This window comes from Knufia obscura, assembly GCF_036327395.1.
Source record: "Knufia obscura strain CCFEE 5817 isolate CBS 148926 chromosome Unknown scaffold_13, whole genome shotgun sequence".
NCBI lineage: Eukaryota > Fungi > Ascomycota > Eurotiomycetes > Chaetothyriales > Trichomeriaceae > Knufia > Knufia obscura.
This window is the reverse complement of record NW_027042699.1, coordinates 60,347-75,713: the sequence shown is the minus strand read 5'-3', so window position 1 is coordinate 75,713 and position 15,367 is coordinate 60,347. Positions and strand designations below refer to the sequence as shown.

The 15,367-nt window shown below is 51.6% G+C and overlaps 7 protein-coding genes across 7 annotated transcripts; 3 read left to right on the top strand and 4 right to left on the bottom strand.

Annotated features, from left to right (window-relative positions):
- Nucleotides 1-1,043: 1,043 nt before the first annotated feature.
- Nucleotides 1,044-2,255, top strand: PMZ80_009208 (uncharacterized protein; the record flags this gene model as incomplete). The annotated part of the gene is made up of 1 exon (XM_064877603.1): nt 1,044-2,255. The coding sequence occupies one exon, from the start codon at nt 1,044-1,046 to the stop codon at nt 2,253-2,255; it is 1,212 nt and encodes a 403-aa protein (XP_064726328.1).
- Nucleotides 2,256-4,476: 2,221 nt separating this feature from the next.
- Nucleotides 4,477-4,924, bottom strand: PMZ80_009207 (uncharacterized protein; the record flags this gene model as incomplete). Its single annotated transcript, XM_064877602.1, has 2 exons — nt 4,477-4,626; nt 4,679-4,924. The coding sequence occupies 2 exons, from the start codon at nt 4,922-4,924 to the stop codon at nt 4,477-4,479; spliced, it is 396 nt and encodes a 131-aa protein (XP_064726327.1).
- A 55-nt stretch (nt 4,925-4,979) lies between these two features.
- PMZ80_009206 (uncharacterized protein) lies at nt 4,980-5,423 on the bottom strand (the record flags this gene model as incomplete). Its single annotated transcript, XM_064877601.1, has 1 exon — nt 4,980-5,423. The coding sequence occupies one exon, from the start codon at nt 5,421-5,423 to the stop codon at nt 4,980-4,982; it is 444 nt and encodes a 147-aa protein (XP_064726326.1).
- A 730-nt stretch (nt 5,424-6,153) lies between these two features.
- On the bottom strand, nt 6,154-7,698 carry ucp10 (UBX domain-containing protein 10; the record flags this gene model as incomplete). The annotated part of the gene is made up of 1 exon (XM_064877600.1): nt 6,154-7,698. One exon carries the CDS (start codon nt 7,696-7,698, stop codon nt 6,154-6,156), a length of 1,545 nt encoding a protein of 514 aa, XP_064726325.1.
- Nucleotides 7,699-8,935: 1,237 nt separating this feature from the next.
- PAN3 (PAB-dependent poly(A)-specific ribonuclease subunit 3) lies at nt 8,936-10,671 on the top strand (the record flags this gene model as incomplete). Its single annotated transcript, XM_064877599.1, has 4 exons — nt 8,936-9,049; nt 9,112-9,249; nt 9,297-9,600; nt 9,644-10,671. The coding sequence occupies 4 exons, from the start codon at nt 8,936-8,938 to the stop codon at nt 10,669-10,671; spliced, it is 1,584 nt and encodes a 527-aa protein (XP_064726324.1).
- Nucleotides 10,672-11,093: 422 nt separating this feature from the next.
- On the bottom strand, nt 11,094-11,585 carry lsm7 (U6 snRNP-associated protein Lsm7; the record flags this gene model as incomplete). Its single annotated transcript, XM_064877598.1, has 3 exons — nt 11,094-11,224; nt 11,272-11,343; nt 11,396-11,585. 3 exons carry the CDS (start codon nt 11,583-11,585, stop codon nt 11,094-11,096), a joined length of 393 nt encoding a protein of 130 aa, XP_064726323.1.
- Nucleotides 11,586-13,050: 1,465 nt separating this feature from the next.
- Nucleotides 13,051-15,365, top strand: PMZ80_009202 (uncharacterized protein; the record flags this gene model as incomplete). Its single annotated transcript, XM_064877597.1, has 2 exons — nt 13,051-13,669; nt 13,717-15,365. The coding sequence occupies 2 exons, from the start codon at nt 13,051-13,053 to the stop codon at nt 15,363-15,365; spliced, it is 2,268 nt and encodes a 755-aa protein (XP_064726322.1).
- Nucleotides 15,366-15,367: the final 2 nt, after the last annotated feature.

The window sequence follows — 15,367 nt, the reverse complement described above, 5'->3', positions numbered from 1 at the left end:
TTTCGAGTGGCGTCAGTTAACCAGCTAGTAATTACTTTTGTCAACTCAAAAGAGCGCGATGTGAGGTGCTTAAAAGCATTAATACGGACACAGGAAATCGATTTCATCAGGGTGCTGAAGCCGAGGATCACATGGTGGCACGGAACGCTCAAAAACGTGTGTTCAGGCAGCTGCAATGCAAATAAAGCTGACGTTGACAATGCCACATTGCCGGTTCCCGACAGTTGGTGCGAGGACCTGAACGCTCAGTGGATGATGGATCATGTCGAAGGTGGGCTTAAGGGGATGGCATTGCTTTCAGTATGCTTTCAATATGGACGGAAAGTATCTTGGGAAGGCGCCAGCAATGCTCTTGCCGCAACAAAGATAAGGCGACTCAAGTCCTCGTATCGAGCAGCACAACTCAATCGATGTGTTGCTTGGTATTAGGTGTGGAGGAAGAACGATATGTGGAGGGTCGAGCGGATGTATGAGAGGGTCATGCCAGCATGGGGTACCAGTGTACCGTGGCTGACCTAACAACGGTGCAAGACCTACATCTACTGCCGTCTAGGGACTGGAACTCACGCACTCTCTGCCCTCGAAAATGAGCTACCTACGAAGATATGCCACGAGCAAGTCGAGATGCCTTCAAAGAATCACAAGCTAAAGGACAGAAGAAGCCACGCCCAACTGCCTGCACCCTAAAGTTTGAGTCTAACCACATCTGGACTAGCTACATCATATTATGTTCACACCTGCAAGTGAGCAGGCACGATCGCACTGATTGCCTGACGGCAGCAGCCTTGGCATTTGCTTCCTTGTCACTTACCAGATATCCTAACCTTCTGACATGTCTTCTACTTTGTCGCAGGCCAAGTAATCCTGTCAAATCAAGTTTTTCAAGCTTCTCCAAGCACTTCAGACTCATCATTGTGGTCTCTCCGTCTCCCTTCTTAGGGTAAGCATCGCAGCTCCACATACTATCAGCTCGAAGCTAATCGTTATAGGCCGATTCGTCACCACCGCCATTCACCAGAGAGTTCGATATCTTTTGAACAATCATGGATCAACAGGAAACAGCAGGCTTCACAGAAGCTGCCGACGTACTCAAGGACGGCGACCTTCGTCACATCTCATCCTTCACCAAATCAACTCATCCTCAGACTCAGTCACCTCTATTCAGTCGTTTGCCCGCCGAGATACGGGACGAGATCTACTCCTACACCTTCGCAGACTACGAAGATCTTGACAACCTTTACGATTTCGATACCTGCTACCGTCGACCAGGCTATTTTGGACCTCGCAAGACACACACCGCCCTCCTACAAACCTGTCAAGCTATCTACAACGACTGTTGGTTCATGCCATGGACATTAGCTCGACAGACGTTCTTCCTTGCTGGGGCACCTCGAAGACCTGAGAAGTCGACGAGTACTGAGCAAGTGGCTCGTACAGTTCAACTTATCGAGCAACTCCACCCCGATGTCCCCGAACGACGCAAGGAGATTGCCAATGTCCAAGTCTTCGCCCAACTCTGTGAGCTCGAATGCGGAGGACCTCTCTCCGACGTCTTAGACATTTCATATTTCAGACCCAAGAACATTACAATCACTGTTCGCCACACCGACATCTGGGACTGGGAACGTGACGCCCCTATTGCGATGTTCACATCAACTTGGGTGTGGTCCTGCAAGTTCCCGTCGACTGTCACGAATATTTGCTTCCAGCTTGAGAGTCTCGAACGCAAAAAGGAGCAGGTTGACAATATCATGCAACAGATTCAGACAGGGTGGTACTTCACAAGAGCTGACCACGTCCATATGGTCCCTGTCGCAATTGGGCCAACTTCGAAAGTCTGGGTAGGCAGCTCAAGCTGGGAAGGTGAACGATGGGTTCGTGACGAAGATGATGCAGAGCCCGGCAAAATCCGATACTACATCGCAAGCTTATGCTTCACACCCGCAAAGAGCGACGACGACGAAGACCGAGTAGCCCGAGACCAACAGGCTATGCGAGAAGGGGTCGATGTGCCAAAGGAAATTGCTAGACGATCCACACTCCGCACCGACCGTGCATTCTTGACTGAGAGGCAGATGGAACTTGCTGGTGTCACAGCCGATACGCCTGCTAGTGTCGCGTTAGACATGGTGCCGCTGTATGATGAACTTAACGAGGATCCTTATACTCTGTCAGAGCAGGAGTATTGGTCAGACCAGGACAGTATGTCGGAGGGGGAAGACCTGTTGGAGGAGGAAGAAGGAGAGAACAGTTGATGTTAAGGTGGACTGATGTTGACGCCGAGCAAAAGCGCAAGCTTTAAAGCACAACCGAAGTTCGTGGTGTTTGACAGCAGCGGGCTTCAGCGAAGACAGGAGCGCAAAGTCGCAGAGTCGAGAAGGGTACCGTGCGCGGCATTGACGAATACTCAAGCGCCTTTGCCTCCTCTATATATCAATGGTGTCTGACTCTTTTCTCTTATCCGGCTGAGATGAATCTCCTCTGACCTCACTGTGCCCCGCTTCTTCCACGCTATACTCCTCCCAGTAGATCCTGCTAGCTATGACAACGATGCCATCAATAGGAGCACCTGGAACGGCTAAAAAGATGTCATTCAGCTTATTGTCATTCGTAAATACGACGACAAATTCTCTGCACCGCTTCAGAGTCGTCTGAAAAGTCTTGCCCGTGATGCTGTGAAACCGGGTGTTCTGCTTGCGGGCCACTCTCGACCTCGACAATAGATCGGTTTCCACAAGGCCGATCGTCTCCATCACACCTTCCTTCTCCACTTCTGGCATAAAGGCACACCTTCATGGGATATCAGTCTTCTCCAGTTGCTCGCATTCTCTACAATGTTCACCTTCGACGTGTGACCCGGTGATTTTGTTTGCGACCGCTCTGCACCGCATATGTTCTCGTAGCTTAAGGATATCAAGATGGAGGTTGAAGACAACGGTGACAATAGCGGTGGGGCCATCGATGCCACTCTGCCCAGCTTCACGTTTGGATTGCTGAAAATCTACAAACACCACCACCGGGCCTAGCTTGAGACGTGGCGTGGCCAATCGACGACAGGAGCAGTGTCTGCAGCAGCGAAGCTGTCGCGAAGACGCCTATGTTCAATCTTGTCTTTGACCATGACAGAATTGATGGACTTGGGATCTCACTTTGCGCGTCGTGCTTGCCCAGTTTCTCTACGAGCCGAACGTGCTCGACGAGTGAACCTAGCTTTCTTGTCGCCGTGAACAGAGCTTAAACCAAGATCCATCGCATCGTCTTGAGGAAGCAGGGGCTTCTCGAAATTAGTAGCGCGAGGGTCAACTCTAGCGTAGATATCTGTGACGCCGGTAAGCCAGCTTGTCGTCCGGTGGTTAACTGCTTATGCGGCTGCGACGGAAAGTCGGAGCGATGCGGATGCTGTAGGTAGCTAACAAAGATCGCGAACAGAGCTAGCCAGCGAGCCGGTTTATACTATAGATGGCCAACTCGACTTACCTGCCCAGCGTGCGGAGTTGGCCATCTATTTCATAAACCGGCTCGCCAGGTATGCTTCGGGAGAAACTATCAGCCCACTGCCACTTACTCGCCCGATCTTATGACAAATTCTGAGAACATGGCGAGGTAAGGAGGGATAGTTGGGATTGGATAATGACGGTGCAGGATGGGATAGCTGAGATTGCGGACGGTGACAAGATCATGAGGGTGACAATGGGCAGCAGCCGATACTTGTTCGACGCTTGTGTAAACCACGGCGTCAGTAACATATCAGCCGGGGGGTAAACCGACGATGAGGTAGAGGTTGTTCCAGCAGGCAGGCAGATGGCGCTGGTTGGTCAATGTTCGCAATACCCTGTATTGAGGATGAGTCTTCTGCGTCGGAGGAGGTAGAATGTGTGTCAGGACCACCACCGAGATAAGCTGCTTCCTCGCCCCCACGGTTTTCTGTTGGCATGGTTGATAATTCAGTTCTTTCCTCCTTTGCTCACTCGCTTGCCTGCACCTCTTCTCTGTTTGTGTCATCACCTTTCCCAGACTTTCAGATCTCATATGTTAGGAGCCAAGAACTCTGCGACGCGATCATTGGACTCTGATTCCTCGGTCACGTTATGACAGGCCAACCAGTCTATTGCACAGCGTTAGACTGTTGCGGAGCGATGGACAATCCAACAGCGTCTCTACATGAGAATGTCGTGCCTTGTATTGTATTGGTCTGAATGCCATTGGCAGCTTACTAAGCTTTGCCTCGCTTGTAGGACATACTGTAGATTCCTCATTCATCCTCTCTTTGTTGGTGCTTCATCTCTCAAATCGTCACATGAATCGTGCCTATGCACGTCTCTCTCAAGCCACTGGTGCCCTCCAGCGATCCAGGCACACGATTGGACGTCCGGCATGATGAATCTCTGAGCTTAACACCCTGTGCCGACGAGGGCACGGCAAGTAGTAGTTGTAACCTTACCAGTGTCGTTGTACTGAACCATGCGAAGCGCGTGTTCACCAGTCCATGAACGGCACATTCTCAAGCTTCTGATGCGGCTCGATCATCTTCACATCGGCCAGATTATAGTGAAATGGAACGTATCGGGTACCACCTTCTTCATCGCTCTTCTCGACCGCAACTTCCGCAACAGTCGCTACACAGTGCTGATATCGATTAGCATGCAGCCAGCCATCACGACTCAAGCGAAGGACATACCGCAAGTCTGTTGGCCAACAGATTGTCTGGACCATACACGGTGGGAAACGGCACACCAAGCAGGAAATGCATTCTAAGAGTGAGGTTCGGATTCTTCAGCATGAGCCGCGAAAAGACGCTGTAGACACTGTAGTTGAGTGTTCGAGGCATAATATGCTCGATTCTGTCATGAACTCGCTTTTGGAAATCTGGGTATTTCGGTTCGAATGTGCCGCTGTTAAGTCCCCAGCGTCCACCGCATTCCATGTCAACCTGAGTTAGCTTGGGAAACTGATCCCAGAATGTGTCGACCATCGCAGTGTCATCTCTGTGCTTCGCGCGAACCACTTGGGTACTCCAGGCTTGCAGGACCCTCCGCTTTGATCATGCAAATGTTGTCTCGAATCCATGCTATGAGTGTGCCGGCCTGACAATGGCTGAAGTACTGGCTTTCTTCGTCTTCACGGCGTTCGGCAATGGTTAAGAGCGCACCGAACGTTTTGCGCAAGGCGTCTTTTGCAATCCTGGAGACCTTCTTGTTGACTAGGAGGAGATCGAGGGAGGGCACACCGGACAGTGTGGAGCGATGGTTGATACTGTCGAATTGTCTGGACCAGATTCTGGCGAAACGTGATTGAAAACTGCTTTTGTCGTAGTTGTGACTCTCGAGGGTAACAGACCATTCGTAATCGAAGTATGCAGTGCAGATCATTGATAGAAGTTCTTCAGGCAGCGCTAGGAGGGTAGGACCGCCGTTTAATGCCATGGTGTTCATGCTATGAGCGTACACTGTGAAGTACGATTTGCGCAGGCAAAGGCAGAGGAGAACCAGGATCTGGTGTATTTAATCTGGATCAGAAGAATGAACCGTAATAGCAACATATATCCAAGCCCAGTCGCTTGCACTTCTGGAAGCTGCACAGCAACTCACGTGATGTGCGCTTGCCTTCTTGACCCGATCATAGGCGAATTCGCAGTGTCAGTATTGCAGCTCAGGCAGACCTTTGTGGTTGACTGTTAGTGAGAACATGATCGAAGTGAAACACTGGTATGACTGTGAGCTGCAAGAAGCTTGCATTGCCTTGCAAGTAGAGCAGACAAGGGTCCGTAAGCGTTGATTGTGACCAAGGAGAAGACATATCAGGTCTTTGAGAAGGATTTGTACAAATCATAGACCGTCGAAGATGTTCCTCGTGCTTTACGGATTCCTCATGGTCTGATCTGAACCAACGGGGGTTTAGCTTTGATCGATCCTCCAGCGAATTTGTTTGCATGGATTTCTGTCAGCATAACACATGCCTTGGCCTTGATAACCTTGCACCATCACAGCCGATACGTGCTTGTGATTGACATATAATTGCCCACAAAACCAGAGCTGGCCCAAAACGGCATCAATAGCAGAGCGCAATCTACTAGTCCTTCGGGCAGGTTAGGATCATCGCGAGCTTTCAGCGGTGGCACTGGATATTGTCCTGTTACGCTCATGGTTTGCCAATTCATACATCGTCCTCTTCCTCACCACCATCAAGCTCTTCGACAATGAGATTTCCTCCCCTACCTACCCTCTCCGCAATAGTGCCCCCGTTCTCGAGGTCAATCACATTCCGTGGCAAAGGTGAGACAAGTCGGAACCTGTAATCGTGCTTGTAATCGGCGGGTCGTGAGACCTGGAGGTCAACGCTCTCTTTCTGGCTTAACAGGTCATGGCATTCAACGAATGCGTAGAGGTCCTCGAGGGATGCAGCACCATCAAACTTCCTGATAAGACGGTTGCCATCAGGCAGGCGGACGCTGAGACGGACGGTATTAGAAGTGCTTGTCTCTGGCTCTTCTGGTATCTGGCTGGCCCGCCATAGACGCCATTCTCCTGCCTGTTCCTGTCTCCTTCTTTCTTGCTCTGCCGCCTCTTGTGCCTGCTTTTCTGCCGAGGCCTGTGCCTCTTCTTCTTCTCTTTTTCTCCTTGCTCGTTCACGGTCCTGGGCAAGCGATCTTTCGTAGGCTGAGTCTTGTTCTTCACGCAAGCTACGTGAGGCTTGTTGTTCTGCTCGTTGTGCTCTGGCCGCACTGAGCTGGGCCTGCTGGGCTGTGATGGTGGTACCAAGCTTCGCCACAAGCTCACTAGCAGGCATAGGACCTACAGCACGCATGACAACGGCCATGTCGCCAGCACGGGAAGAGCCAGTGCCACTGGCATCATTGATCTGACAGATCAATGCTGCAAAGGGAAACTTTGTACAATTCAAGGAGCTAGATACCTGGTAACCTTCGGCATCTTGTACACTGCCACCCCATAGTACTAGCTCGTGTTGATGTGTCTGGAGGAACTGGTAGAGTTGAGAGGACATCAAGGTCTCCCTCACCCAAGTATGAGTCTCATCATGGGAAGGAGAAAGTAAAACAGCCAGGAGAAATTTGCTGTCCTTCTTGCAATTGTCTAGAGCGAGGTTGAAGCCCGACTCTACGAACGGTAAAGGTGGGTTGGGAGTGTAAGTCTCTTCAAATTCGCGAATGAATCGTCGAGCTGTATCAGCGGGAGGTAGTTGTCGTCTTGAAGGCTGCGAATTCAGGGTGAAGAGGTTCCGGAAGATTCTCGAAAGGAAGGAGGGGACGAGGAAGGACAAGGGCGATAGGACGGTGCTGAACAGGCGGAAGAGGAGATTGAAAGGCGTCAGGAATGGGGTGAGGAGGAACGGAGGTCGGTAGGCAGGAACTGTTGTTGCAGTAGTATCTATCCGCTGAACCACATTCTCTGATGATCTTCTGGGTGGGGGTATTGAACTGGCTGCCAGCAGGGATTCATACTGAAGGTTACTTGTTTGCCTGGAGGTCGGAGCTGGCACGGACTGAGCGGCTCTTGCTTCTGCGACAGGATCAGAGGCTGGCTCGCCATCGAAGAAGCGCGAGATGGCTATCTGCACATTCCACTCCGATCGCTGAAGAATCGGGACGGCGGTTATTGGGTCCTGATCTGTGACTGCAGTATATGTCTGGAGTGCTGTTTGCTGTGCTTCGGATAGCTGCGCAATATCTGGACTCGACATGGCCGTAGCCCGAGCGTACTGACACTTTTTGCGTTCACGAGCACGAACGTGTGATCAGAAACGTCTTCAGGGATTCGTGGGTGCAACGTGTTGTTCGAGGAAACCCGAGTGTCGCGTAGGGAAATGAAGGCGATATATCTTTGATGTCTGATTGCTCTGTTCTGTTAGAAGCGGAAGGTGACAGCCGCAGGCTGAATCGAATATCTTTCAAGATCACTTACGTAGCGTCATCCGTGGTGGAACTGCGAGGGAGGACGCGAAACGCGGCAGCGGAGATGGGGCTGCCACTGCGGCGACTAGTGACTGTCCCACCTGCTGCGGCTGCGGCTTTCATACTACGAGTACTGTATCCCGACTCTCTTCGACGCAGCAGTCGTCTTTGGCTTCAGTTTCATGCTTACGTTCTTGAGTACATGCTTTTAACTTGGTAGAATTGGGATAGTTTCTCGTATGCTCCGGAACAACCATTACACTTGCGACCGAGACCCTCCCCTCAAGAACAAACCGGTAACATGACCATCGCGGGACTTTGCAAGAACGCTGCATGATTCTACCAATGGATCGCGTTGCTATGCGGCCAGGTTTGCATCTAAGCAATGGCCGCTGTCTCCAAAGCGAGTGTTGAAGAGCCGAGATCGAACATACTGCCCCCAAACTTAAAGAGCAAGAACAAGGGTATGTCGAGTGCTCCTGCCACAACCGTTCACAGAGTCGCGCATTGATGGGAGCGCTTCCCAAGTGAAAGAGAAGGCACACCTGCCGCTTCCGTGGCTCTCAATTGCTGATACGTCACCTCCCAACAGATAACGCGAAGGACGTCCTCTGCCGGAACGTGACGATCTATGGCAAGTGCAGATATGAGGACAAAGGTACCCAGCTCCGTCACATGTTATTTTGCAAGAGCTGAGTAAGCTCAGGTTGCGCCTTCAATCATAAAGTAGAAAAGCCCGCAACAGTGGACGGAGCAGCAGAAAGGTAGGCCCATCGATCAACCTGCAAGGTCGAATTGTTGACATGATGTACAAAGTCAATCCAAGAAGTCCTTCAATGTCGATTCGCCAAGCTTCACACCTTCTTTCCTCTCACCAGCCGATGGTGCTAAGAGCACCTTGAAGCCGGCCAGCACAACCATTTCTCCTAAAGCTGCAAGTGCAGCCCCGTTTATGCCAAAGCAGATCATCTCAAGTACGCAGCTTTCAGACTCTAGCCTTCCCCTTGTGGACGCCTCCTCACACGAATGTTAGGACCAAACACTTCTACACCTCCCGTTCGTCAAGATGCACGAACTCCGGATTGGGCTTTGCCTGGAGCTCAGGAATTCGTGCCTGGTCGGCTAGACCCAAGTGCCATTGTAAGTCGGCTTCTTGCTGCGAAAACTACAAAGACACATATCGCTGACTCTTTGCGCGATAGCAAGCACACGATGCCAATGACCATAGAACTCCGCACTTCGAGGCCTTCCACGCGGTCCAACATCAATTGAATCCATATCTTGATCCTTCATTGAATGGTGCAACCTTTTTCCAGGCACCATCGACCTTCCAGCAACCCGTTTGTCTGTCCCTATGTGTGCAACTCGTCATGCTAACTACTAGAAGGTTCAATACCACCAATATGCGCCTATCGGACCCTACAACACTAACATGCTCCCTTACCAGCGGTCTGTACATGATCTGTTCCTGCCTAATGAAGCGCGAGAGGATCTTCAGAAGAAAATGGCTGCAGCCTTGCAGACACTTCCTAATTCTCAATTACCCCAACATATCGAAAGCTACCACTCCCTCGTGCCACTTGATACCACGCACCATAAGAGCTCCTCCATCTTTGGCGGCTACCACTCCTGGGTCTACAAGGCTCAGTCCAGCGCAAATGGGCACTTTTTTGTCCTGCGCCGCATTGAGGGTATGTCAGCAGAACTTTCACAAGAGCAGTCTAACATCTACAGGGTTTCGCCTTACGAACGAACTCGCCATACGATCAGTACAGCCATGGAAGCACATAGTAAATGCGGGAATCGTCCGTCTCGTCGACGTCTTCACAAATCGGAGTTTCGGCGACAGCTCCCTATTCGTTGTTACCGACTACCACCCTCTTTCCAAGACGCTAGCAGAGCACCACCAAATAGGACATGGGAGGCATGTGAGAGGGCGAAGTAGCATTGACCAAGTATCTGAGACCGTACTGTGGAGCTATGTAACTCAGCTGGCATCCGCGTTAAAGACTGTCCATAACAGCGGTCTTGCTGCACGGGTCCTGGACACCTCGAAAGTCTTGGTCACGGGCAAGAACAGAGTTCGCTTGAACGGGTGCGCAGTCATGGACGTTATTCAACATGAAGCTGGAACTCCTTTGGCACAATTACAAAGACAAGACCTGGTCAACCTTGGCTTAACTATCCTGTCCGTGGGGGCGAACGTCGCCGACGCAAGCCAAAATTTTGCTCGAGCCATGGATCAATTCAAGCGCTTCTACAAGCCAGAACTACAAAACGCAATGGTATGGCTGTACAGCGCTCAGCAATATCAAGATCGAACTATCGATCAGTTTATTACGCTCATCTCCTCACAGATGATTGCTTCGTTCGATGCAGCTCTGCATGCAGACGACAATCTACACACCGAATTGGCGAGGGAAGTAGAGAATGCGCGGCTTGTGCGCCTACTTACAAAGCTGAACTTCATCAACGAAAGGCCCGAGTTCGAGCATGATCGACAGTGGGCAGAGAACGGTGAGCGATTCTTTCTGAAGCTGTTCCGGGATTATGTCTTCCACCAGGTCGATTCGCAGGGACGCCCTGTCATCGATCTGGCACACATCTTGTCATGCATGAACAAGTTGGACGCAGGAACAGATGAGCGCGTTACGCTCATCAGCAGAGACGAACAGAATTGTTTTGTTGTCAGTTATCGCGAGTTGAAGAAGGCCATTGAGTCGGCTTTCCAAGATCTGAACAGCCATGCCCGGCGCATCTAGTCGAAGCAGTTGGGGCATAAAGCATCATGGTCAGAGCAAGTGATTGAAGGAGAGGTGCGCGAAGGAAGTGAAAGTGGCTGGATTACAGCATGAGTACAAAAAAGATCTCGAAAGACCAAAAAAATCGGAATTCATTGAAAACGTATTCCTTGCTTTCATGCTTGGCGTCTTCCCTACTGCTGTAGACGTAGTTGAGTGGCGCTGATGACCGTGAAGCGTATGATGCCTTTTACTGTTTCTTGGACAAACGGAGGGGCTTCGAGCGCGTGCTAATAACTGGCGGCAACCGCTGTTGCGGCCGCTGTGACAGGTTAGTCCTTATGAAAGCCGACCACAGCACATGTGGCAAGGACAACCAGCTTGCCATTGCTACCCTCTTTGCCAAGATCGTTGTCCGTCGTCGTCCGTCATCTCCTCTTCTCTCATTCCTCAGCCGGCTGAGCAAACGGGTTCGCAATTTCTTCGCTTCCGTCAACAGGCGATATCAGTACCAGTAGTGTGCCTCGAGCCACGACTAGCCCAAGATCACGGGTCGTCTCATTTCCTTCGTCATCTGCAAGACCCGTTAGAACCATCTTGAGCCTAGCCACAGAAGCCTACCTCGCATCGTTTCCTTGACATGATCCAGAACCAAATTCATCAATTGATCATAGCCCTCGAGAGTACCAACGACTAAACCACAGTCAGCTCTCGGGCCCTCGTATGCGCACGAGGGACTACCCACCTTCTCTTCCGCCATTGAACTTCACCTGGACCTGCTTGTGCATATACTTAGTCAGATCAAGAATATTCTCCTTCTTAGGCTTTTCCTGGTCTTTGCCAGCGCCGCCTCCGCCGCGCCCACCTCGATCATGTCCACCTCTTCCACCTCTCTGACCTCCGCGACCACCTCTGAAATGGCCCCTCTCAGACATGGTGAATATATGTTGTTTCAACTCGAATGAGCATCGCGGTGAATTGTGATTGGCGAGAGGACGAAAATATGGTGCTAGAGTAAAAGTGGGACAGCAAGCGACACGATTGGCTGGAGTCGTGGGCTTAGCATCGCGCCTAAAACTTCACTTTCCGCTCCCACCTGCTTACTCTTCATTTCATTTGTCGGAGGATGCCTGTTACACCCGCGGAAGCTCGAAACTGCATGTGTTAAAGACTCAGGGAGTCTCTTGCCGCACGACTTAGTAACGAATAAGAAGATCACCAAGGACGAGTTAGAGGTACTAGAGCTGACCTTGATTGCGGGCGGATAAAATGCTCGTACATAGAAACTTGAACTACTCCGTACATTACTAGTAGATGAGTCTAGGTCAGCCAAACTTCTTGCTTATATTTTACGATAAGCTCGACTAGAACAACACCAGATTCATGCCAGCAAGAGAATAGCATTCAACGTTATGCAATACCAAGCTGCTGTGGTCATACGCGTCATGAATTGTCGTAGAGCTCGTAGCTTCGTGTTCCGGCAAGCCAAAAGCTGAGACGGAGGTGGCAGCGACGACCCAAGCCGTGAAGGTGCGGTGGAGGACCCACTTGCATTCCGATTTAGCCAGAGGACTTGCCATCGCGCACAAAAACGACGCTTCCCAAGCTCAAGCCTCCGGGAGCCTAGCAAAATTGGCTGGCCCTCGCTTGCCTACGTCGCATGATTACGCCCACGTCGCTCGCACCTTCGGAAAGTGGCCCTTCCAATCCAATAATCGCCCTCTTATTTCTTGGTTGCAAGGGCTGTGACCGATTTAGGGTAGTCAGCGCGGACCACCATCGGCGTCAGGTCAGCTTGGGTTTTGGCTGGTGGTGGTGGTTCAGGCGGTCCAGAGCTGGATAGCGCGATTCTCCTAGGTGCCAATCTCCAATCCTGCCTGAGCTTTCCGTTCCGCTGTTCCCTTTGTTCGGCCAGTAGCACCAGCGCCATGCTCACTATTTGCAAGCACAAAATGATACGCTATGCAACATTACGCCGCTTCTCCTCAGGCTTATGAAGGCTCTCTCGGTGACCCTCGCACCTCGCACTCCAGGCCTGCATTTCCTCTGCTCCTCCCCCGAATTCCTCTGCAACCTTTCTCCTCCCCTTCCACTTTCTACCTTTCCCACACAATTGTCCTTCTTCTACTCACCACGCCTTCGCTTTAGACCATCGACCTTCTCGTTAGCTTTCTACTTCTTTGAGTTGTCATTCCATCATCACCAAACATAAATTTAGTGTTCTAGATTGCGCCGAGGCCCTACATCCCCGAATTCCGCACACCCAGCTAGCTCCCCACCACCACAAACTGACCTTTGGCGCAGGCAAACGCCCGCCTGCGCCTTCGGTGGCTCGGCCACGCTCAGTTTTATTGTAACACATTGTAAGCAGCTCTGCGACACGCATGACCACAAACCAAGATGATGTCCGCTGCTATGATGAGTGCCGAAGGCAACCCGTACAAGAGACCTGCCTCGCCGACGGGTGAGCTACAGATGCCACCTGCAAAAGTCCCAAAGACTGGTACAGGACAACTACAGATCAATTACCTGAAGCGGGAGAAGAAAGAGACAATCCCGTTAGCCACTGCAGAGGAGCCGCTGCCTAGGCTGTTGCGACTGATCTCGGAATATGATGGTGTCTTACAGCGACATGAGAGCTTAGCCGGAAACCTGGGAGCTTGCCCAGTCGGACCTATCTTGCTCAAAAGATTCGAGCGACTATTTGAAGGGCCTCCGCGCATCCTCAAGTCGAACAGCCGCGACCCCAACATTACATGGCTCGATGTCGTCGAGTTCGCACAGAACAAGCCCGAACAGTTTGACTTGGAGAAGACCAGGAATGGGATACGTGTCTGTCAGTTCTATCTGAAGCAATGTCGCGTCGAGATCTCCGAGGAAGACTATGTCCTCATCCGGAGTGGAATGCCGCAGAAGCTCATCCCGCCGCAGCCGATCTTGGAAGACGAAGAGAAGGAGCTTGGGGTGCTAGAAGTACTCGATCGCAATCTTGCTAAGGTCGTTCATTCAGCTGATCAAGGTAATACATCCTCATAACCAGGCATATTCACTGCTAACAACGTGTAGTTTCTGCCCGAGCCCGGCAATTAGTACATCGGTTGAAGAACCGGCGCGCAGCCATCCTTGCAAGAAGAGAAGTCGAGGGAGACAGCCATAAAAATGTTCTTAAGTCGAACGACCTCCCTCCTTCGCCAGCCTTTGACCATAACGCCGCTCCTCCGAGACCCGTGCCCCAGCCCGCACCTGCGCCGGCGCCTACACCCGTGACTGCGCCAGCCCCAGCACCAACACAAGCACCAGCAGCTATGCCAACTCATTCACCTTCTATCTCGGCGGGTGGTTTCACTGCGGTTAATGCACGACATTCATTATCCTCGACTGAACATCCTGCTTATCACGTCGCTCGTGAACCGCCTCGAGAAATGCCTAGAGAGATGCCTAGAGAACTACCTAGGGAGCCACCAAGGGAGCTGCAAAGAGAGATGCCACGAGAGCTGCCGCGGGATATACCACGAGAGATACCACAGGATTTACAGAGGGAGATGCAAAGAGACATGCCACGGGATATAGCAAGAGAGATGCCCATCAATGGTTCTTTGGCATCACCCATACAACATATCGCTGAGCAGAAGCCAGTTGGTGGTCAAGCTGAAGACTGGATGAACAAGTTCCTTACCCCAAGTGAGCGAGCTGCAGGCATGACAGCCGATACTATCCGCCGTGAGACCCTAACTGCTGCACAGCGATCGACCTCGCGAGGAGAGACAGTACCTGCCATTGATGATAGTATGCGCATGGCAAGCATGTCAGCAAGAAGACAAGAGTCTAGAAGACAATCCGAAGGCGCACTACCGGACAGGAATCAGGCCGTACAACAACCAGAGGCCCAAGGTCCTTCAGTGCCGATTCCAAGTACACCGGCCTCTTTAATGCCACAACAGAAGCCTCATACCTGGAATCGAGATGATGGCGGACCATACAAATCCGAGATGATATCCAGAATGGAGACCATGAAGCGAGGAGAACGAGTCATTCCTCCTTGCGACCGGTGTCGTCGCCTCCATATGGACTGCATCAAGAACCTCACAGCATGTCTTGGCTGCACTAAGAAACATGCCAAATGCTCATGGAAAGACGTCTCGCTAGACGAGCTCGAGAGCACAGCGCCAGCGGCACGAGAACGGGCAGAAAAAGAAGCAGAATCCGCTGCACCGAGCTCATCCGACTGGGACAATATCCTCAAGCAGACCAAAGGTGATCTCGGCGATCCAGCTAGAGCAAGTCCGACTTCAAATTCACCTGCGACGAATGACAAGATGGACGTCGATATGTCGTCAAATAAAGCTTCCACACCACGCATGCCGACCCCGCCGCAGAATGGCAGTAGTAATGGTAGACCACCAAGTCATCCGCATGAATCTCCTCGTCTCAATGTCCGGCCACCACCGCTCGACCAGCAATTACGCGATGCAGCCGAAGACAAGACAGTGTCAGCGCCAGCACCCGCGCCAGCAATGACTCCTCATACACCTTTCTCAAGATACTCGCCGTTCCACAGACCACATTCTGCACACCTGCCGTCGACTGCACCACCAAAAGCGGAACCGATGGCGGATGAGGGCGACAGGCTGGCTGCTGTTGCTGCGCAGGTGTACAGGTCTGCGAGTCAGAATGCGGCACGGGTGACTGAGGCTAGAGCTGGTGAAGCGTCGTAGGG